This window comes from Netta rufina (genome assembly GCF_964035555.1).
Source record: "Netta rufina genome assembly, chromosome: 8".
NCBI classification, from domain to species: domain Eukaryota; kingdom Metazoa; phylum Chordata; class Aves; order Anseriformes; family Anatidae; genus Netta; species Netta rufina.
In genome coordinates this window covers 31280783-31304314 of record NC_140131.1, presented here as the reverse complement: position 1 = coordinate 31304314, position 23532 = coordinate 31280783, and the positions used below count along the sequence as shown (strand labels likewise).

Sequence of the window (23532 nt, the reverse complement as noted above, 5' to 3'; positions counted from 1 at the left end):
TGTGAAACAAGGTAAAGTTTAAATAAGTGCTTCCGCCACGCGACTTGCTTTTATTTTTTAAGATTCTGCCTTTAGAAATAGAAAGACTGGCAATACTTAGATTTCTCTAAGAGGGTGTAATTATTAGTTATATTGAGAATAAGCATATGGCTTTTGTTCATGAGTGTACAACTGCTGTGCATGGTATCAAGTACACTTCTGTGTACCCCTATTCTCTGCACTTTTTCTGTAAGTTTAAGTGGCCAATTTTAGAGACTGGAAAGGAAAACAACTCTTAGGTGGTTGTGTTCTGACCGTTTTCAGGTGCATGTTCAGAGATCTCCAACTTGGAGATATCATACAGGTGGCTTCGAAATTTTAGCTTTTTCAAAGGGGATTGCAGAGTTCATATTAAACAAGAAGTCCAGGAAGTTTTTCTTGAAGTCCAGTGTGTGCAGGGGAGATGGTTTTGTAAGTATTGTAAAGTTTATTTAGACAGACTTTTTGCATCTTTGTTTACAAAGTGCCAACTAGTGTTTTATCACCGTACAAAAATTGCCACTCTGCCATCGTCTTTTCTGAATGTATTCTGTTGTATTGGTTAAGGTAGGTGTAGAGCTGTGAACAAATCCTTCACACAACGCTATCAATTTATTACGTTTACTCCATGAAATGTGACTGGCTTCTAGAAATGTTCTAATTTAGGTCAAACTTCAAAATGTACTTGTCAAATGTTTTTGTAAGGCGACTAATTCATAGAAAGCTTGGGGCTTGAGTAGAAGCACTGAAGCTATGTAAACATTCTGTAGTAGCCAGATGTCACTTAATGTAATACCTTGGTCTTCACGTGAATTTTTTTTGAACATGTAGCATATGTGGAATAGCCAGCAAATACAAATTTTATCACTCAGATATAGTTTGACATTCTTAACACTTTTTAAACTTTACAAAGACCTGTTTACCATATGGTGTAAGTGGGTGTGCAGGAAACGACACTGTTTCATGAAGCCTGATCTATACCGTACTACTTTTCCATGAAGTGAGCGTGAAAGTTTCCTCTTAACTGTGCTGAGGGCAATCCTTTGAAGCATAGGCATATAACTTTGGACAGTAACATCTGTGTGCACTTCTGTAGATGATAGTTGTTTGTTTTTAATCACTTAATCCTTTATACTCTCTTATTTGACTTTTTCACGACAGTTTGTTCCATGTTAATGTTGCAACATGTGAAAGAACTAACAGAAAAGCACCATTTATATTTTTCTTTTCGCTGCTGCAGTAACCAGTCATTATTGTCCAAGTATCTTCTGTCCTGTTTATATTCTGCCTTTTTTGAAGATGCTGAGAGTTTCAAGGCAATTCCACGATGCTTAAAGTTGAAATCCTATATATCATTTCATTGAATTATTCATGATAGTTTTTTTCAGAGCTATGGTCATTGTAGCTGGCAAGATAATGACTCCAAAGACTGTTCTGGTTTATTTGCATACTATTATGGTTTAATTCAGTTAGCATGCAAAGATGAGAGCACAGCCTTCAAGCTCTATTGTGCAGTACCACAAATATACGTTGGACCAGTGTTACTAAGACCATGAAACTTATTACTCAGTGCAAACTGGCAAGTTGTGCTTGCTCAAAAGACAAAAGATTCTGCTTCTGTTCAAACAGCCATTTAAAAGCAGAACAGTACCTGAGAACCACTGCTTTTCAAATGACAAGTCAGAGCATCACCTAAATGCCAAAAGGACACAGTTTTCCAAGACTAAAGTGTTTGTACACGTATTCATAAATGTATAATCCATTGCTTCATCTAGATGCCTTTTTTTTAATAATTGCTAGAAACTTCTGTGTGTCTCTGAACTTACTTCTTGATTTTGTCTCCTGCTTATCAGATGATTAATAGCTTAATGACTTTTTAAATGAAGGTCATGTAAGAAAAAAAAAAAAAAAAAACAACAGCTAAAACTTATTTTCATTTTTTAAGTTTGTTCCTCAATATTGAATGCCTGACAGTTTCTCTGACAATACGAATACTTTTTTCTTCCTTAGCATGGGCTATAATAGCTGCTCTGTATACAGGATGTCTTAAACAGGGTGCGGTAGTTAGGAAATATTTGTAATTTATGAAACTATGTAATTTCACAAACTGCAGTTCCAAAAATATATACATACAAATGCGCGCACACACACACACACATGCATGTATATATATGGGGGGAAGAGAGAGAGAGACTGTTTAGCCTGTGAGCTTTGTGGCATAAAGGTTTTGGTATGTTAGTATATTGCTTAAAACTGCATAAGATTTCTGCTCTTTTAGAGAAATTACTCTCCTAACCACAAGGTAGGAGAAAGAAAATTAAGTTAAAATGTATGTAGATCTACAATACTGCAGAGAGTGTTTTGCAGCCTCCTGGCACCAGCACTCAGGAAGTCATGACACCAGTTTATGCCACCAGTCTCTTCTCGTATACAGCCTCTTAAATCTGGAGAAGAGTGACTTGAAGAGTAGGGACAATGCATCTCCAGGTCTTTGACCCACTCACCTCATCTCCAGACCAACAACCTGAAGTGGTCACTCTGATCTTCTATCAGCAATTTCTGTTTCCCTGCTGATAAAGCATTATGATGCAAAAATCAACCTCCAGATTGTCAGCCCTGGTCAGAAGCACTCTGTTTTACCAGATTAAACAGTAACTACTGTAATTCTCACCAGGAAGGAGACAACTCAGTCATGTCTGTCAAATTACAGGAAAAAAAAAATAAAATAAGTAGCCTCAGTCAAAACATCACGAATCCCACTGTGAATATTTCACTTTTGTGGGAGGATTCATATAGCAGTGTTAGTGCATCAGTCTGTTTTGTGCCACACCGCGTCATTACTTTGAGCATCCCTTAAAATCCTACTCACCAAGTGTCAGTGCTAGGTAGTTATTTAGCATATGCATATTAGCATATACATATTGAAATAGAATCAAAAATAAATGAAAAAATTCTTAATTTTATTAATGAAAAAATTTTGGAAACTTTTTTGTGTTAAGGAACTGTTTTATTTAATTTAAGTCTTATTATCTTTTTTGTTAATAAGATTGTTTTTTATTATTTGTTATATTGTATGTTTGTTATTATTGATTATTATTTGTTATTATCTTAGTTGTTACTTGCAGGCTCTTTGAGCTGTGAAGTTTATAATAAGCTGTAGACTACCTTGAGCAACTTCTTAAAAGCATGTAATTTCCCAAACATTCTAAAATGTTCCTGTATGGTGTCTATTTATCTGTGGCACTAATCTGAATATAGTTTTTGTGACCACGTGACTTCATTTTGTGCCGACTGTGGGGGCAGTCCCCCACATAAGCGGACCAGACCCTCATGTATCTTACAAATTTAATGGTATGAAGCCTGACAGTGTGTGACTCTGCAGTTATGTACAACGTCTGCCAAGGTGCCCTGCTTAGAGTTTATGGTTAAAATATTCTTAGTTACTTTAAGGTGAATTTTATACCTCTTTTATATTTCATTCGTACAAGGAACCGTACAAGTTCTACGAGATTAACATTTAGGAGTTTTTTGGTAAAGATAAAAATATTGACATTTATATTTTTTCTTTTTTATATGTAATTTTGTATTTTGTTCTGAAATTTGCTTATGGTAGATAGCATCAGTATACAACCAATTAGAGGCATACAAACTACTAGCCCATTTATTTCTATTTAAACTTTATTTAGTTTCACTATATCTTAATAAGATTAAATATTTCAGTACAGCTCATACATATTGTATATAATGTATACAGTCTTATGTATTGTACTGTAACAAACCAAGTGTGACATTATAAATCACCTTTCTTCAGCACAGTGCTTTGAACTTTTACAAGCCTTGCTTTTTTACATCTAATACTGCAAAGTCTCTTTAATGTATCAAAAAAATATATTTATTTATTTATTTATTTCCCAGATTGTCACAAATTAATCCAGTTTTCAAGAACACTCAGACAAGCCCAACGTACACACAGTTCCTGACCACGCTGCTAGAAGAACTGCATTTCAAAAATGAAGATCTGGAAAGTTTAACAAGAATATTTAGGAAGGACAGCCTACATGGATGGTCAGTCACTTCTAAGCTATTCTGCATTTCATAAAACTAAGCAAATTGATTATTTTAATTTCCAGCATTTTGTAAGTATGCATAGTAACTATAGATCGTATCAGCCTTAGTAGAAAATGTGTAAAGTACATTTTAAAGTATAGAAATATATATGGTATGGAAATGAGTGTCATGGTTCTGTCACTTACAGTAAATGCCAGCTGCTTATTACTTATCATTTTAATCTTTTGAGAATATATACTTGTTTTATATGTAGTTGGCTCACTGCAATTTTGGAGGGAATTTTTACTCAAGTTCTCTTAGGATTTACAAAAAAAAAAAAAAAAAAAAAAGAAAAAGAGTGGCTACAATGGCTAAGTCTCAGCACAATGTAATTGTTTTATTTAGTCTGTGTGATACAAAGTTAAGCTAAAAGCTACGCATTTTTTGCAATAACGCTGAGACCACATTTTGCAGTCTGGATAGGTGGGGAAAAAATGAGAGCACATAGCTTATGTATGCTGACATTCAACAGATTCAATAAATCTAGCATCATAGTATTTAATGAAATAATTTGTGTGTTAATATTACTGATCTCAGTCCTTTGTTTCCCACAGAACAAAACAATCATCTTTACATCTCCCGCTATCTGAAATAAGGGCATGGAGAACAAAAACGCACTTTCAATTGTTGGATATTTTAAAATGAAAAATAAAATTAAGAATTCATTGTACTTCTTGCACTTTTGCTTTCTCATTTCTTTCTCATGAAGATCTTTGAAGTCATTTGCAGAAGCTGACTCAGTAACAGCAGTTCTTTAAGGTATGCATAAAAACTAGTTAAAATGTGGATGGTCTGAAGACTGTATTTAAAAACAGTAGAAAGGAACCAGGATTTTTTTGGTTTGGATTTTTGTTTGGGAAATTTTGACTCAAATTTGCCTACAGTAATTGGGAAAGAAAGAAAAAAATCTTGCAGGTTAAGAACACCACTGCCTTCTTTCCAGTTGACTGAGTGGAGGGAGCAGTATTCTTTAAGAATGATGGAGATGATACACATTGATGTTTGATCTATTGCCAGTTTATCTTGCTACTTCTAAAAAAAGGTGTGGTCCTTGAACTTGTGTAAAAGGTTTCTAAACATTCTCTAATCGTTACTAATTTTGACTTCAAAATAGGTTTATTTGAAATTTATTTTTTTAAGACTAATTTTTGTCTTTCTGTAGTAATTTCATTTAAGATAGCTGTGTTGTTTAGATTGAGTTCAAACTTGCTCCTATTATTAAGTGATTATGAAAGGCAATTTAAGAGTAATCCACTGGTAACTCTTAATGATGCAATATACCATCTAAAGGCATAGTGCTCAGTTCATAGGACGCTTTTTTGAGAGACTTGAAAATAAAGTTGTAACTTACTGTTTAGTCTGCAGCAAATGCAAGCAGTAGTTAAGACTGAAGCAAGACTTACCAGGACTACTGTATAGCAACTCTATTTAAAAAACAGAGTTTATTCCTTTGTCTGGCTTCCATAATTGGATGCTGAAAGTAAACTCTGCACCTCCTTTATTGCTTGGTAGTTACTTCACAATAATTGAGATAAATATGTTGATTCCCCCAACACACAGAAGCCCAGGCAGCTTTTTTCAGTGGCAGCTCAATTGTACAGTAGAGTTTATTTAGGTGATGCCTGAGTTTTGCTAACATACCTTGTAATGGGAAGTCTTGTTCAGTTTAGTTTGTAAAAGCACTGATTTAGAACGAAGTAAACCTTTAATGCAGAGTTATAGCTATGCATTTTTCTAAGTGTGCAATAGGAGGAAAAAATACCCATCATGATCAGAGCATCTGATGTTAAATTCATAAGAATGCATGCTGTAATTTAGTTAGAAGGTTTTTGTGTTTTGTTTTGTGTTTGTTTTTTTTTTTTGTACTGTGATGGAAAACTTTTTACTAGATACTTATGCAATAAAGGGACAAGACATCATCAAAAGATAAGCTTTTAGAAGACTGAGTAATAGGTAAGCTACACTGAGCAAAACTTTAATCTTTAATTTAATTCTATTCAATTCTGATTTAGCAAGGTATTTATTTATAGGTGTATAGATCTACATCCCTAGAATCTATATCCCTATAGATTCTGAGCCAGCCACTGTTCTGATCTGTGGCTGTTTACCTTGGGACGTAGAGATTATAACTGCCCCATGACAATGCTGCTATTTGGTGTGAAAAATGTACATCAAACTGGGAATATAAACATGTTTCATCAGGCTTGCTGTCTTTTCATTTGAAAAGTTTTTACATTTCCTGTCATTTTAGTGGTTTGGGTTTTTTTGTTTGTTTGTTTGTTTTGCTATTTTTAGTCCTGGTCTTCAGCACTTACTGCGTTGGAAACACATAAGTTTGTAATAAGACTGAAAAGGTCACATGTCCAAAGATCTTTTTGACAGGGTTCACTGTAACTGCTTTTACTTTCTGCCTTTGCAGCTCAAAAAAGTAAGCTACCAGGATTTTTGCATCTCCTCCCGAGCAGCTGGACAGTAAGCTCACTCATTCTTTTCTTTGTGTTAAGTGAACAGAATAACCTTTCTCCTTCCATGACCTTCTTACCCAGTCCAGAGGAAATACTTCTGTGATAAGCTGGAAATGCCCTGAAGGGATATTCTTCACTTACCTATAATGATCTTATCTCTCTTTAGCAAAACTTGTGTAAATAAATGCAGAAAGTGTGTATATACCCATTACTTTCAGTAGTGGGAAAGCTGTAGACTCATTTCAAGAGGATCTTTCATACTACCAGCCTTAACCAGTTGTGCAAAGAGCACAAACTCAAGCACCAAAAATTAAGTTCATTTATGTAGTTTTCTTATGAGCATGTTTTGTAACAGTTTAACTGCTTAGAAATGTTCAAATCTAGACCTTGTGAGCTTAAAGCTAGTTTCTGCTACAACTATCTGTCATTTAGCTGATCTAACTTTTTCAGCTCACTTTTTTTTTCCTTCTCATTTTGGTTCTGTTTTTAGGCAGATGGTTTCTTTGTGGCCTGGTTGCTATGCTTAATGTTTTTTCTTCCTATGTTTGTTGAACAGGTGAGAACAAGTGAGACTAGGCAGAAATGGTGCTTTTTAGCCTCATCTCAGATTTACTAAATTTAGTGGCTCACTTGTAAAAGCCTCCATTTCTGAATGAGCTAGGCAAAGCCATCAGTTACTTAGATCATAAGGATCATGAAGTCCTGGTAGTTCATTACAATAGCTATGTAAATTATCCAATTCTGTGTGCCCTGGGACCTGTGGCAAGGCAAATACAGTATGTGTTTTTGTTGTTGTTGTTTGCTTGTTGTTTTTTTTTAAGTTGGGGAGGTGTTTTACATCTCTTTATGTGACAAGTAATTTCTGAAAGAAAACAGTGTTAATATCCACATATTAAAGGAAACACATATACAAGGAAAATCAGTGGTTGTTCAAGGTTACGCAACAGTCTTTGTGTTGATAAAAGAGGATGGAGGAAAAGCTTTTGTCACGCAGCTCAGGCCACGGCCTTGTAAATGCTGTCACTGTAACTACTGCACTCCATAACACTGCATTTCCTAGTACAGAGATCAATCCCTTCACTGCTACAGTTCAGTTCTTTGAGCCTTTTGACCAACCTTAGTGATTCTTCATGGGAAAAAAAGGGGACTCTGGTTATTTAGATAGTCTCAGATGAGATGCATTTGGGGCCTCAAGGCTGCATCACGCAGCACCTAGATGGTCACCTGGATTTTCACTCTTCACACTCAGTGAGTAGTGTGATGCAGCTGTAGGTGTGTGGGGTTTGTTCAGTGGTGGTGGTGAATTCTGTATATCGTAGTGCTGAACCTGCGTGCCCTATCCACTTCTCCCTGAGTTGACGGAATCTGAATTCCACAAAATACAAGAGGGGCTGAGCAGCTCAGCTTGGCAGTGAGGCTTAGCTGACCCTTAACCACTGGAGAGAAAAGAACTGACACGCATCAGGAGAAGAAGAAAGAGAGAAGCGGAAAGTGGTATTCACACCTTCTAAATTTAGTTATCCACCCGTAGCTACCTGCCACTCTACTTCAGAGAGAACTGATGCGCTTAATTTACGTTCTCTAAGTCATACCTTACTGCACTGTATGAAACAGGTGCCTCTCCCCCTATTTCCTGGTGGCAGAAAGAAAGCAGATAGAAGTCAGCAGAGAGCTTCAACCATAGCTGACTCTCACTGGAGCCATTTGTTTAGTAATTAAAGGCCTGCCACTGCCAAGCAGGGTTTCTGAGCAGCCTGATCCTGTTCGGTTATTGTGATGGCTACCATTTCACACAGAATTATTTTTCTTGTACTGTAAGAGTTAAAACAAAAAGAATTGAAGAAGTGAATGACAGTCTTTTGGAAAAAAAATTAATGTCACTGTGTTGAAAGTACATCCAGGAGGTAACAGTCTCGTTCTGCAACTTGCCTGTACGCTTTCCCCACTTTCTGTTCATTTCTGCAATTGCGTACGAACATCCACTACTGTGGGTGGCATTTAGCTTGATCTCACTGCTGTAACGGGTAACGCTGCTGTCATTTCCAACGAGCATTAAATATTGAAAACCCAGAACCAGCCTCTCTTTGGCAAGTCTTAAGTTTCCATAAGTGGCAGATGGTATATAAGGCAGGGCTAGGCACTTGTAAAGCTCTCTGTTTCTCAACTGCACCTCTACCACCTGACAGCCCATCCTCTTCTGATTAGAGTCAGAGGAAGTAGGTGTGCCTGCCATTAGCAAAGACAAAGTAATAGTACTAGAGACGTTGCCTCCTGTGATCTTTCTTTTTGTGATACTTCATCTGAGAACCACTTCTCCACATAGACTGCAGGCAGCTTCAGGAGGTGGGCTGCCTGGAAGGTGCTCTAGGATGAACTGGGACATGTGTGGTGCTAGGCAGGATTTGGTTAGGTGGGGGGAGAGATCTGGAAACCTCAGCCTTCAAGCAGTCATCATTTAAGCACTCTGTCTTAAAAAAGCAAGTAAAAGCCTACACTGCCGCAGTAACTGATCTGGATGTATGTGATTCGTGTTAGTCATTCCCCCTTGGTTGCTAGAAACTACAGAGCAAGGCACAACAAAACAGAGCAAACTAGCACAAATGAGCAACAATTAGCAAGAAAAAAGGTGTGTGTAAGAAGCACAGGCCTTATCAATCAGAGGAATGCAATAATCATGGTCCTCACACCACTTGAGTTGTCCACTAACTGTTTTTTTGCTATGCTATCCTGCAGTACACCCAAGAGAAGGGCTGCCTAACCAGTCGCCTTTCCAAGCATGAGCTTGAGCTGATACCTTGGTGCTCATAAGGCAGCCACATCCCACCACTCCAAAACCTCCTCCCTCCAAAGTCAGTCCCTGGGATGCTTTGGTTGCCTTTGTTTTATAGCGAAAGTCTTCAGGACATTTTGCAAGCTGAGATTACCTGCAGGAGCTGCATGCAGAGATCAGAGAACAATGCCCGTGCATTGGTACATCCTACACCATTGCAAACCACATCAAATCAGTGCCATTTCTGGTGCTTCTTAGCCTCTTAAGATTCCTGGTATGTGTAACTGAATTGAACACGGAGTGGGACAGCAGCAGCTTCCTGAGAAGTCCGATGATTTGGTTAGAATTAGTCATCGCCACAGCGAGGCTGATTGACTTTGGATACAGCTTTAATCAGCTACAAACACAACAGGATTTACATCATAAATCTTGCCTTTCTGTTTTACTCAAATGGGAGTGTCTACAAATCAGGTTAGTATTATTTAACAGTCAAGTAGTTAAGTAACAAACAACAAAACAAAAAAAAGATGGTAAGTGGTGGTATTATCTAAGAAGCCAGAACAACCTTGCTTACAGCTGCCAGCTAAGATCTGACTCATCTAAGCTATTTTATAGCAACCATATGTTAGGCATGTGTATCTCACCTATTATGCAAAAAAAATGATAACGTTTCCTAATCAGGCTTTGCCACTGAGCAGGATTTTCCGTGAACTTCTCGATATTGCAAGCACTATCCACAGCATGTTCCAGACACTCCTGATTTGTTAATTTAACAAATCGAATAAATGGCTATAAATCTGGGGCTAGTACTGACTCAGCGGGGTCATTTTAAAACATCATTGCATGTTAAAAGGTAACTTCAGAATACATGCACTTCTTGTACAGAAAACGTGGGTGTTTCATGTTGGTCTGGAAGCAGGAGCTACCGCACGAGACGTTAAAAAAAAACTATCCAAGGCAATGCAAGCAGTCATACAGCACAGTCACTTGCATAGCCGGAAAAGAGAGGGTGAAGAATAATCATGGCGTTTTAACAAAGGCAGAAAACATTATAAACACCCTTGTCCATTACTTTTAGCCAGATTTACATACAGGTCACTTCTTCACAGAAAGCTGCCTCAGCCTACACAGCTCTGCAATTCCAACTTGCTCCATCTTGGCTGGATGTCTACGTGCACCGGTCAAACTTCCATCTGTCCTGACTATTCCCAGGCTCTTGCTGCAGCACCTGGGTACTCTAAAGGACGGGGGGATGAAGCCATGGTCCCAACGCTCCCTCCTGGTCTCTGAAGGGCAGTAATTTCACTGCTCAATGCCTTGACAACAAAGCTCCCATTGACACAAATGAGAGCGAGCTGTTGTCCTGGCAATTGTATCTCATTTAGAAATCATGATTTATTTATTTATTTATTTTATTAAGAAAAGTCCTTCACTTAAAAGCTTGTTTGAATGCATTTTTTTTTTCTAAACTGCAGGCGGTCACTAAATAAAAAATAAAAAACAAAGTGGATATTCTTGATGCTTAAGATCCTTGGCTTATTATAAAATGTCACAACTATAACTGTAAACTGTTTCTTATTATGATAATTTTCCAGAGGGCATTTGAAAGCTTGACAAATAAGTAATTTTACAGATAGCATGTTAGCCCTCAACAGCTCTGGGTCAAATGAATGTCATCTCTGCTAACTGTTTGTTTCTGAGATCCTCCCAAGCTCTGCTTCTTTGTGCACTGAACATTTGATGCTTCTTGTTTTTCTTCTATAACCACAGATGTGCCCTCTTCAAAAAAACTCACAATCTCAAAAAGCTAAACTGACAAGCTGAGTGTCAAACCACACACCCCAAGCAGCAAGCAGTGCTGAAGAAAAACAGAATCACGCTTGAAGAAAAACAGAAGAAATCACACAAATTGTTTCCAAAGAATGAATCTGAAACATTTTTGACTTGGCACAAGCCCTGTTTTTTTTATCTACACGAGGATTTCAAGCTTTTACATCCATTTACTGTATAAGCAGAGGCTGCTCTCTAAAAGAGGTGAAGCTGAACAACACTTTGCACTTTCCTGTTATGCTTAATTCTCTCTGAGCCAAACCGGGACCGAGATGGGGCTCCTGGTTTGCCAGCAAGCAGCCCGGGCACCTACGAGAGGCACAGGGCAAGCGAGGCCACGAGTGCGAGGTCCCTGTGTGCTGCGGAGGCTCTCTGCTTTGCTAGCACAAAGGTGACAAATATTTACAAGCTAGCTTGGCAGCAATACCTTCAGTCACCAACCAGGAGTCACAATGCTGCCACACAAAGGAGGACGTGGAGGAGCAGTGGGGAGATCATTTTCACACTGAAGAAATGCGTATGATCAGCTAGCTGGTTTCTTAATTATTCTGTCAAACAGATGTTGCAGCCTGCTGGCACCTCGTCTCTGCAGTTCAGAACTTGTCACAGCATTAAACACAATTTGAAAGCACAGCTACACGTGTGTACTTGGCTGCCTTGAAGGCCGTTAGTCTGCAACGGTAAGATGGCACTGCTGTGCAGGTTTCACTAGAAGAAGCACCTTTTTTTTTTTTTTTTTTTTTTTTTTCCTTTTTAAATCTGGTGATTCAAAGGTAAGACATCAATCTGCAGTTCTGGTATTTGACTGCTGATCTTCTGTAAGATCTGTAAAGCAAGAGCAATGCTGGATCCTGGGTTCCTTCAGATATATTTTAAGGGTCCGAATCAAAAGCACAGGATTTTTTCCTAGTTCATCTCTATCTGATAACCTTGCCTACAGAGGAGATGCCTGAAGCAAAGCTGATAAGGTCACCAGTACTAAGAAGTACAAGTGTCCGGGGGGCACAACAGCACAGATACATATCTTCACATTCCTGTTTCCTTTGCAAACAGGAGGAAGGAAGTTCGCTGCCTGAGAGCTAGCAAAATACAGTTTCCAAGAGCCACAGACTGTCAGAAGTACCAATTCCAGTATTTCACGAATGATGCACTTACTTCGTCAGGCTGTTCTATACCCAGCGCTACTGAAAGCCTTTTGCTAACAGTACACAACTACGTACTGCGGTGCTCAGAGCTGCACTCACCCCACCCCATTTCCTCTCTCAGCTTTGCTTGTCTCAGCCCTCCTCTTCCAAGCCTTCGGGGGTCTTCTCAACCCCATGCCTCACCAGCCCTCTCCCTGTGGGCTGTATCAGCCTCCTGGACAGCTCACGCCCAGCACCTCACCTCCCAGCTCCTCGTCCTTGGGGCACAGCCAGGTGGGCTCATCCCCTCTGCCCCTGAGCACCTGCAAGACACCCACCGCAGTGCTCGCCATCCCAAAAAAGGGACAACCGCCCCCTCTCTGCCTTTAGCCCTTACAGCAGACTTGCAAAGGCCATGTGCCCATCACACCCGTGGCCTCCAGCACCAGGAAGGCACTGCCACACTGCAGGTCACCTCCCCTCGGGCGTACGAGGGCTGCTGGACATGCAAAGAGGACTTCTGTAATGATTCGTACAGCAGCATCTATAGATTATTATGAAACTTGTTTATAAAACAGATATGAATCACCCAACAGCTAAAGCAGTGCTCCTGTGCGGGGCTGATTAAGATTTCTTTATGCAACTTCTTTAATCAGAAGAGGCCTACTTGGTTGAAAATGAAACTTCAGCAGGAAAAGGTTGGTTTTGATTAATTTCTCAACTTGAAAAAGTGTCGAAGTTGACAGTATGTTTCAGTTCAACATTTCTAAACACACGAAAAAGGGAAAAAAATAAAATCATGTTTAAAGTTACTTTTCATTTTAAGATGACATTAATTTCGCTATGATCAACTGGTTTCCAGCCATTTTAACAGATTTCACAGTATTTTTCCCCAAAATTTATATTTTCATTTCTCTAACCAAATTGTACAGGAAAAAATATTGTAAATACTTGTTGTAGGTTAGCCTCTATAAAGATTACATTTGAGTGTTTGCATAAATACAGTTTGTTCTTGTTTGGTTGGTTGTTTTTTGTTTTTTTTTTTTTGAAACTAACGTGATGAAAAGCAGCAATACCTTTGTTCAGAATTTAATTCCCATACCAGACTCCCCAAATAACACAGCCTTTATCCCTACAGGCTGCTGCCAACCATAAGCCATTCTCTTTCATAATGCAACCTCAGGGAAGATGTTATGCTCAAAGAAGAGATGCATTCCTACTTCTGTCTAATTGCTGTAAGAAGTTGTCAAGATGGATCAAATTGCAGGATTATGCTTATTTTTCGTTGCTTTTTTTTTTTGACAAAGTCAATTGTCTTACGACACATCTTTGTGCACTGGGGAGAGCTCTTTACCATCTGAGGCCTCACTTGTAAGGATTATCAATTAGCAGTTTCATCATCAATGTCAAGGCGCCTTCCAAAGATAGGTAACCCCTTTTCACAGAAAAGGAAAGTGAAAGGGGAGAGGAGTGACTCACCCAGGCACGTGGACTGCCAGACACAGAGCCAGAAATAGACTCGGGGCTCCTGGTACCCGCATGCATGGCCTGGGGACTAAGTCGGCCTTCACCGAAATCGATAGGAGGCATCCCACCATTCTGCAAAGGAAAAATCCCCTTCACACATATGCACATGCATCTGTAGTTCAAAATATATTTGTTTTTTTCTTGGTGATGTGTGCTGTAGTATTTCCCTTATGCTTCTGTCTAGCCGTACCCAGAGCTGAAAGAAAAATAAAGCTTAATTGAACACTTCTCTGTTACCTTGTCTTGATGTTGCTGATGCTATAAACTTGGCTCCATATCGAATAAAAAATTTACAGCCGAATTGGGTCAAATTTTCATAAGTATTCACCACCAGATGCGGGTCATATTTGTAGATATATCCACTGCAACCTTTAGACTCGATTTTCATGGTTAAATATGTTGAGGCCAGGCATGTCAAAATAAAAAGACACTAAGATCTTGTTATTTTGACGTGCCTGGCCTCAACATATTTAAACTAAAAACAGGCCATTTGCTCTGGCCTCAATTGTGAATGCCGAGGTTTTTGACAAATCTGGGCCACTTTGTCTGCCTTTTTGTCTATTTATAACCTTCCTGTCCATTGAAGAAGAAAGATGAGGCTACAGGCACAGGGGGGGCAGAGGGCTGGGACAGACCCGCATGGGAGGCACTTGGGCCCTGCAGAGTGCAGGACAGGAGCGTGCTGGGGATGGAGAGGTTGAGATCCTCTGCTCAGTACACTCAGTGGCCTAGCCCAGGGCCTTTAAACCGACCTCACGGAGAAGGTAGCATGGCTACTGCAGTACAGTGGGCTATTCTGGTCTATACGAGAAAGAAACCAGGATGACAGCGGCCTTTCCTGTCAGTCGGCACATGCACTAGACCAACTAATGTTAGGTTTTAGGAGTCTTGCAAAACTGGAGCAAGTTTGAAAGCAACACTGCATTTCAGTATGTTTCAAGTAGTAAAAGATGAAAGGGGATATGAGAGAGGCAGTCCATGGAAGCCTCAGTCAGGTGGTACAACCCCAGTTCTGGGCTGATCTGGTGCTCCGGCGAAGGAACAGATGCATGGGGACTGGGCAAGGGGGGAGCTGCTCACGAGAGCACGTAGTTTTGACAAAATAACCCTGACTTTTTCCCCTCCCAGTAAGACTGGGAATCTTGAGTTACTTCTACCAGACAATAAACCCTTCCATCAGGGAGAAAAAATAAGAATGGCACGCATCAAGTGCACTGATAAGGAAGGGCCAGCACCAGGTGCTGTGTGGGAGCCTCAGCAGTGCAAGGGTAAGAGGACAGATAGCATCAGCAGAGGTTTGGAAAGAGAAAAAGGGCAACAACAGGGGCTTGGTAGACAAGGGAGCAGCAGATCAACTCCAGGTGAGGAAGAGAAAGGGCTGGAAGAAGCAGTAATGATGCCAGAATGTCCAAAAGGGGAGCTGGCAGAGGACATCAGAGCACGCAGAGCAGTAAGGTGACGAGGGGGTAGGTCAGTGCCCCTGAGCGACCTGAATCACATGGTCACAATGGGTTTTTAATACAACCAGATGCAAGGGGACCCACATGGGGGAAAAGAAATCAAGTGCACGCAGTAGGATGAGAATCTGCCTCTGAAAGCAATGGTGGAAACTGGGGTACAGAGTCACTCTGAATAAACAGTTCCACTCAGCGCCCAGCATGAGGGCATAAATATGCTTTTAGCATCTGCATCTACATACCAGTGCTACATACCTCCTATCTCTGGACAGATGTTTCTTTCAGTGCAGCTGTAATAATAATAGGAGAATCACCAGGAAATCAGCGCAAGCATCGCAGCCCTGTGAAACTGTTGCGGATCCAAGCCACACTGCAGATGATGAAATACAGCGTTGCGTGGGAGTTACCTATTTCCACATGAACGTTATTCAATCACGGTGGCCCATTTTCACACAGCTCGCTGAACTTCAGAAAGTTTGCACAAAGGTTAAGGTTTGACATTTTGAGACACAATAGCTTAGACCTCTATCCTCTAGTGAGAGCTACAATAAATAATTAATAATACATGAGAAACATAGAACCTTACTTCATCCCTTTCCAGAGTGGAAGCACTGAAAACATGCTTTTTTTGACACAAAGGCTTATTCTGAGGCCTTCATTACCAGGATTTCCAGTAAAATAGCCATAGGCAAAAAAGCACTTCATCTGCCTGTTACATTAGGCTTCCTGAAACCACATGTATATGCAATTGTGAGTGCAGGCATAAGAACACATCCTCACTTCTCACAGCCTAACAGAACAATATTTCTATCAATACATAAGGTTGTGATGAGGTCCTGCACAAACGGTGGTCATTTCGTGTGTTAGGATTTATTTTAACTGCCATGGCTTCCCATGTTAGCTTATGCAAAGCATGCCTCTAAGAATGAAACAGGTTGAGACAGGGCCTTGTTCACAGCAGCGTAATTCACGACTGAACTCAGAAATCACTTCTCTATCTAGATTTAGGTATTACTTCAGGGATGCTTACTTCTAGAAACACTTGGTTCTGCGGATCCCCAGTTATATGTTTTGCTGATTTACTGCTGCGGTACTCCTTATTTCTGCAGTGCAGGATACATCTTCATGAGCATGCAGTACACATCTCAACACCTGCAGCATTATTACCATCTTGGAAACACCACTGGTGCTGCTTGTTTGTAGCACAGCTGCTCTTTAAGCTTTTCCACATTGGTGCAGTGGCACCCCACAGTTTCCTGCCTTTCCCAATCGAACACCTCTCAACCTTTGCAGCCAACAGGTTGGGGTTCACACAGAAAGCCTCCCTGGTTCATTACCCAGTCATAAGTCCTCCCTAAGCAGGTCAGCCCAGCCTGTCCTCTGGATAAAGAGCAGCCTGTGGTCCTGGAGCCAGAGCTCACACAGTGACAGATGTGCAAGGCAGCAGCGAAAACACTGGTATTTCCACAAGACACCTGCCTTTACAACCAAGCATATCCATTTACCAAGTTTTGCCCAAGTTTTGGTTGGGGAGAAACCCCAAAGCCCATTAGTATAAAAGCTGTTGTGCTGCAGCAAAGCTCCTTTTACAGCCTGAGTTCCAAGTTCCAGCCCTCAGCCATGCACATGTGGTGTCCCTGCGCATCTCCACCTCCAGGGCCCTTGTCCAAATTCCAAAGTCTCCTCAATTTAACCTGCCCTTGCTCCCTCTGCTCCAGGACCCCTCCACCTGTACTGGGTGGTTTTCTCCCCCGGAGCAGTGTGTCCTCATGCCCTGGGAGTAGATGAGGGAACCCAGAGACAGCCGGCCTGCTCTCCCCTCTGCCTCCTGGCTGCAGGGACCACTCCTCAGGGAATTCATCTGCAAAGAACTTGAGAGTCTTCACCAAGCCTGTGTGAATTGTGGGGTCACAGCCTGTAGAAAGTCTTGCAGGTTGGACAGAGGTAGAATCCTAGTACTAAGCCCAGCTATGGCCTTGGTCCCCACGTCCTGGAGCAATGCAAGAGCAGTGGAGGTACCAAACCGGGGCTTGCCACCAGCACGGCAGGGGTCAGAGCACCCTGGGCTCTATGCCAGCCCCTCATCCCGACACAGGGGCACTGAGGAAAAATGGAAACGGGACCGTGCAGCCAAGGAGTGGGCAGGCATCCCACCCAGCATGTCCTGAGAGGGAACTGCAGCTTCATGCAGAGACGGGCATGGAGCCAGAGTGACATTTCCCCAAGACCTTGTTCTCAGAGCACTGAACCACAGTGACTGCCTGTAACCCAGGCAGAGAGCAACATGAAAGTTGAGGCAGCGACCTAACAGAGTTCAGCCTACTTTGTCAGTCCGACAGTTACAGGCAAATGAGAACAGGGACCATACCACCAACTGCTAGGCATCTTTTAAGCACATGGTGTTTCCTATACTCACAACATACAGCAACCACAAGGAATAACTCCTCTCGGCATGCAGTGACTACTAAGTCACCCACAAGAAGAAGAAAAAAAAACCTGCACTGAGCAATTCTGCTTTTCAAATGCAACAAAGAGATCCAAGCAAGATGTTTGAAGTAACACCTGCTACAAAACAGGAGAGGATCATCAAATGCTGCCATGTGTGTTGTGCTAATTGGACCAACCTGCTCCATGGAGCACCGAGGCACAGCGTGACCCCACGCCAGGCAGGCTCCGGCCACAGTCGCCTCCCTGCTCCACTGAGGTTGGCTCCTGATTAGGAACGGGTTAACCATTCACCCTGGTTTCTGAGGACCAAGTATTCTGTGATAGCGTTGGGTACAGAATCACAGAATCAGTAGGGTTGGAAAAGACCTCCAGGATCATTTCGTCCAACCACCCCCCACCACCGATACCGACACCAGAGGCAGAGCAGGGTGAAAACCAGACACTGCCAAAAGCACAAACCCCAGCTGTGCTGAGCCATTCCGAACTGCAGTGGAAGTACTGTAGATAAGAGCAACACCTACTGAGCTGGCATTTCCAGTAGCCAGCAGTGACCAGGAAACAACCATTTTTCCCCTGGTGGACTGATCTTTGCTGAGTTTTGCCTGCAGAAACGCTCTGCCAGCATGAGGGAGATGCTCGCTATGGCAGTTAAATGTAGTCCACATATCATTGACCGGGCTACAGAGCTACAAGTCAGTTCAGTTCAGTTTAGAGCACAGTCCACTTCGGTTTACCCTAAATGTAATAGGTTAGATGTAGGTCATCCTACAGTCAAGCTCTTGCTGTTTGATTTCAGTTAGAGTAAGAAAAATCTGTTATAAGTGAGTCAGCTCCTGAATGCTCCCAAGGCAATGGGAGTTCGCCTAGATGCAATGCTATGTAAATACCAAAAAAGAAACTAAAGATTTGACCTTTATTTACCCAAGCAATTCTCTGTTGACCAAAAGGCAAGTCAGATTTTAATGTGATTTCTAGGGCTGATTCAACCCCGAATTAGGCCAACTTCCACAACTCAACTGCAAGCACAGCAAGTGTGTCGGCAGGAAGCCTACAGACAGGCTGCAATAGCACCAAGAACCCGAAAGTCACACGCAGTAAACAGTTTGGTGCAAACAGCTGGTAGAGGAGCACAACCAGGAGGGTCAAATACAGCAATTTACCCACTGCCTCCATCACGCACAGCTCTGCCACATCTCATCTGCCCAGGGGAATGGCTGGAAAAGGAGCAGGAGCAGCAGCAGTGGTGAAGAGCCAACCTTGCCCTCACCAGCATGTGGCCATGAGGGGTGACCTGAAACTGTCAGCAGCAGCAGCAGATAAGCCTGGTGGCATCAGGGATGCCCCATCACAAAACACTGGGTCCCCTTGTCCACACGTTGGTCCAAGAGCAGCCTTCAGCTAGGGCATTCTTCCCTTGAGTCAGAATTTAATGACCATCTTTGTAGTACCTTGGGCAAATATTGACTCTGGGATCCAACAGACTGAAAGTATTTGGTTTGTACCAGATGCGTTGCGTATATACCTTTGAAACATTAGCTAAAGGAGTGATTTGGGAAAATACATGTTCTAGGTGGATGTGTTTACTTTGCAAGGTTGTTTGCATCGTGCTCTGATCCCGAGAAGCGTGCCTGAAGCTCTTAACCACGGGAAGAAAGCCAACCGTAAGCACTCAGCACAACCATGTGCAGCCATGTGCATGTACACACGCATGTGCAGCCTGCCCGCAAGAGTGGGATGGCTGGGGATGGCTGGAAAGAAGCAAACCTACCCCACACAGACCCACACTCCTAGAGGAGCCTGTCGGGCCAAGAGCTCACCACCCAGCACTGGTCCTGCACAGAGTTCAGCACGGGGTGCTTTCTGCAAGGACTTGAGCGCTGGCTCCCCGGCTCCCAGATGACAGCAGCCGTGTGGGAACAGCTTTTGGGATCACTGGCACTGCTCCTGCAGGAAGGCGAGGTGGCTGCCCCCCTCCTCTCCCATTTATCTTGCTCCAGGTAATTAGAAGAGGTCATGCAAGAAGCACGCGTGCAGGCAGAGAAACAGCTTGTGTCAGGAGGCTGAAGGTTAGGGGTGGTTTGCGTGGTTTAAGTTGCTTTTCAATTTTTAGGTTCACCACCACCACCACCCCCCAAGCATCAGTTCCCCAGGTGTCTACTCTCACCTGCTAAAAATCATCATTCAGGTGTGGTTTTGACAGTTATAGAGCTTATAGGACTTGGGGGAGGGAGGGAAAACAACATGGGAACTAAAGCAAACACCGCAGCAGCACTCAGTCACCTTCGGGTATTCTTTTTGTCTAATGGTTTCACCGGGGAGTGGTGGGCTGCTCATCTGGGGGCCTTATAGAGCATCAGGGGCATCAGAAAAAGATCTTTTGCATATTTGCCAAATCCACACAGAAGTGGGAAAGGGAAATAATTGTGTTTGGTATATTTTCTCAAGAATTTTTCTTGTGAAAACTCAGAAATGGAGTTATCTGGACAACCTGGGGCCACACTCACTAGCTAGATGTTTGTGCAGAACAGAGTTGTTTGAGACTGTAAATGCATAGCAATCCTTTTTGACCACTTCTCCTAAAATAATCCTACTTGATTACGTATGCACTGCAACTGGGGCAGCACTTGAGACATACAAGAGTAAGATTTTGCTGAGTCTTTTTCCCCAAGTGCATCCCTGCACCAGATGTACAACAACACACTGGCAACTGGGGCTCTCCCGCCCTCTGAACAACCATCAGACGTTGCCCAGAGCAGCAAAAATGGGCAAGCCACACACCAATCTCCTCAAACACCTACCTCAGATGGACTCCCTCCCAGCCTCACTGAAAGTTCAGGGGTTTTGGAGCCTTCCTGGTCACAAAACCCCACTGCACAGGGCCACAGCAGCTAACCCGTCCCTCCAGGCGGGATACCTAAAGGCTTGCTGCGAATCCCTGCAGGAAACCAACCCTGAAAACTTCACTCAGACACTAAGCTTGCACTGAAATCAGTCTGATAACCTTTGGGAGCTGCAGGAACATCACGCCCCTCAAAAGAGCAGTTACAGATTGGTTTAATTATGGTGATCAGCACTGAAAAAAGAGATTCACACTTTGGCTACATGTTGCCTTGAAAATATTCCCTTGTGCCACAGGCTCACTGCTGGAGGCCTGTCTTCGAGTACCGCAGCTCCCAGCCATATCCGGGTCGTCTTTCCCTTCCAAGGCACCTGATGCCTTCCCGAGCAGGAATCAAATCCCTCCAGCACCACTTCGTGCAACCTAGCCCGAGCCTTCAGGCTACCACACACACACACACACACACGCATGCGCCTTCTCTCAACTACTCGTGTGGAGTTTCCTCCACCTCTTTGCCAATCCCTGTTACAACACAAAACCGACTGCTACCCTTAGCGAGATGTGCAATTACTCCCCTCAAAGTGTCTCTTCGGGTCTATAGGGCTGCAGACCCACATGGATTCCCAGCCTGGGGTCCTTGTGGGTCTCCTCACACCAAGGACTTGGGAGACAAACATGATCTTGTGTGGCCACAGCTTTTTGGCCTTCTCCCCATCCCTGAGCCCTCACTAGCCTTTACACAAAGGGTCATTTTCAGCTTGTTTTCGCTTTACAGAAGTGAATTTCAGTCCTCAGGGCAACAAATGAAGCTGTTAAGTCAGATTCTCAGTCATAGGAAGGCTGCTTTGTACTGAGCTAACAAAACCCAGGGTCTTTGAAAAGCCCTTGGCTGCTGCTGGGCTAGGAGGTAAGTCCCTTTCCCACTTACTGGAGCTGACAAAACACTTTGTTATGCTGTTAACAACAAGAAACCTCCCAGAAGCATGGCTGGGACAACTGCGGTGTCAATGCCATTGGAGCTCATGCCACGTCCCCTGGACACCCTGTCACGCCAAAGAGGGGCCTTAACTCCCTCCCGCAGCCTTCAGCCCGCTCTCCTGGTTTCAGCCAGCACCCTTCACTTGCAGCCAGCACAGGAACACCCCTTGGGGCAAAGAGGTGTCCAGCTCGCCCAGCTCCCACCTCCCAGAGGGGCAGCGAGGCCCTTTCTGGGTGGAGAACCACATCTCCTTATGTCTGTGTTTTGCAGAGCGCTCCTTGGGTCTCCAGCCACTGCTGAGACCTAAAACACCAGCAAAGAGAACGAGGCCATTCAGCTTGCCTGAGCATCAGCACGGAGGCTGCAGCAGCCTTCTCCATCCTGCACAGAGCCGCAAAAAATTGCTCAAACACGAGATTTCAGCAACTGAACATGCGGAGGAACAAAACGGACATCCAAATGGCAAGTGGAAAGAGACACAGTTAAAACCAAACCACAGCATTCGCAAAAGAGAGAAGTTAGAGTCGAGCATGTCCCCCTGCACAGCCACGCGATGCCCAGCAGTGACGCACTTCACACTTCAGCAGGCACATGCTGCCCTGTGCCCCATGCCCCTCTAAGTCCCGCTCGGAGCTGCATGGGAGGTTTCAGGCCAAGGTATTCAGAGCTCAGTGATGAACACAGAGGACGGAGGACATAAACCCCTTCCTCCCATAAATGCAACTGTTCTTTTCCATCCCCTGCAAGGGTCAGTGACGCAACCTTGGCTGGGGAAACCGGGAAGGAAGCACAGGCGGGAACATTGCCCCCCCTGCCCGGGATCAGGGAGAGGTGGCAAACGGCCTCACTGCCTCAACTGGCCACAAAAATCAGTCCAGAGATTGCCAAACCCCCATCGGAAACAGCATCAGGGAGTGCACCAGAGCTGGGCCCGGCTTGAAAAACAGGCAGTGAGTGGGGCTGGGTGGCTCCTGGGGTACATGAACTCTCAAGGAAAGTAACTCAGGGGAAAAAAATAAAAATCACGCAGGAGGAGACTTCTCAATTAATGATAATTTAAACTACTGAAAACACAAATAATTCCAAGATCAATTGAACACAGAAAAGGTCAGGCCCTTGCAGTACAAAGCCTCACGTGAGCACACAGAAAACCCAGCTCCTCACACCAAGAGCATGAGGCCAGCAACATGACTTACCCTGTTGCTGTTCCCTACCTGCAGGAACATCCTGCTCCAGTGGGTCTGAGCTCCCGACTGCCCAGCCTGCAATACGTGGGACGTCCGCGCCAACTGCTGACATGGCAGCTCAAAGCTGGAACCGCTGTGTGAAGTGGATCGTGAGCCCTTCTCACCTATTCCCTTTTCCTTTCTGGAAGACGGTGGTCCTCCTGCACCTACATGTATCTCCATGTTGCCATGTTTCAGAGAGGTGAAGGCAAAAGCACAGGCAGAGATGACAGTTTGTGAAGCTGGGAATTTAGCCAGTTCGGCAGATATCTTTAGGTCCCCTTTCTTAAATCAGGGTTAACTAGAACCGGCTACTGCAAGCAATTTAGGCTAAGTGAACATCTAATCTGTTCTAGCTAATCACTTAATGAAATACAACAATTTTTTTGCAGCTCTTCACTGCAATACTTAACATTTCCAATATGAAACACTGAAAACATCTGTTTTGGCAGCCCTCTTGTCAGATGAGAGTACTCTCCAACAATCCCAGGAGTTCAGCTTCCTGTCTCTTGCACCAATACCTCTTTTTGCCTTTTGAACTCACCTGCTGAGTCTATCAGCAATGTTTGGGAATACATTATTCATGGGGGGGGGGGAAAAAGTGTAAATCATAAGCAGATACATCATACTGAAATGTCCATCACCTCCGAGGATTTTATTTTCTCTTCACTGCCAGGTGGCTACATTACAGTAACCAAATCAGTGGAACATATCAGCCACCCTGAACGCACATGGTGCTGCC

At 43.0% G+C, this 23532-nt stretch overlaps 1 protein-coding gene across 1 annotated transcript in view; it reads left to right on the top strand.

Moving 5' to 3' along the window:
- RPAP2 (RNA polymerase II associated protein 2) overlaps positions 1 to 4795 on the top strand; it is a 36249-nt gene extending 31454 nt beyond the window's left edge. The window contains exons 12-13 of the mRNA XM_084291093.1: positions 3934 to 4083; positions 4680 to 4795. Coding sequence (XP_084147219.1) covers positions 3934 to 4083; position 4680 — 151 coding nt within the window. The 3' untranslated portion in view covers positions 4681 to 4795. The remainder of the gene's footprint in view (positions 1 to 3933; positions 4084 to 4679) is intronic.
- Positions 4796 to 23532: the final 18737 nt, after the last annotated feature.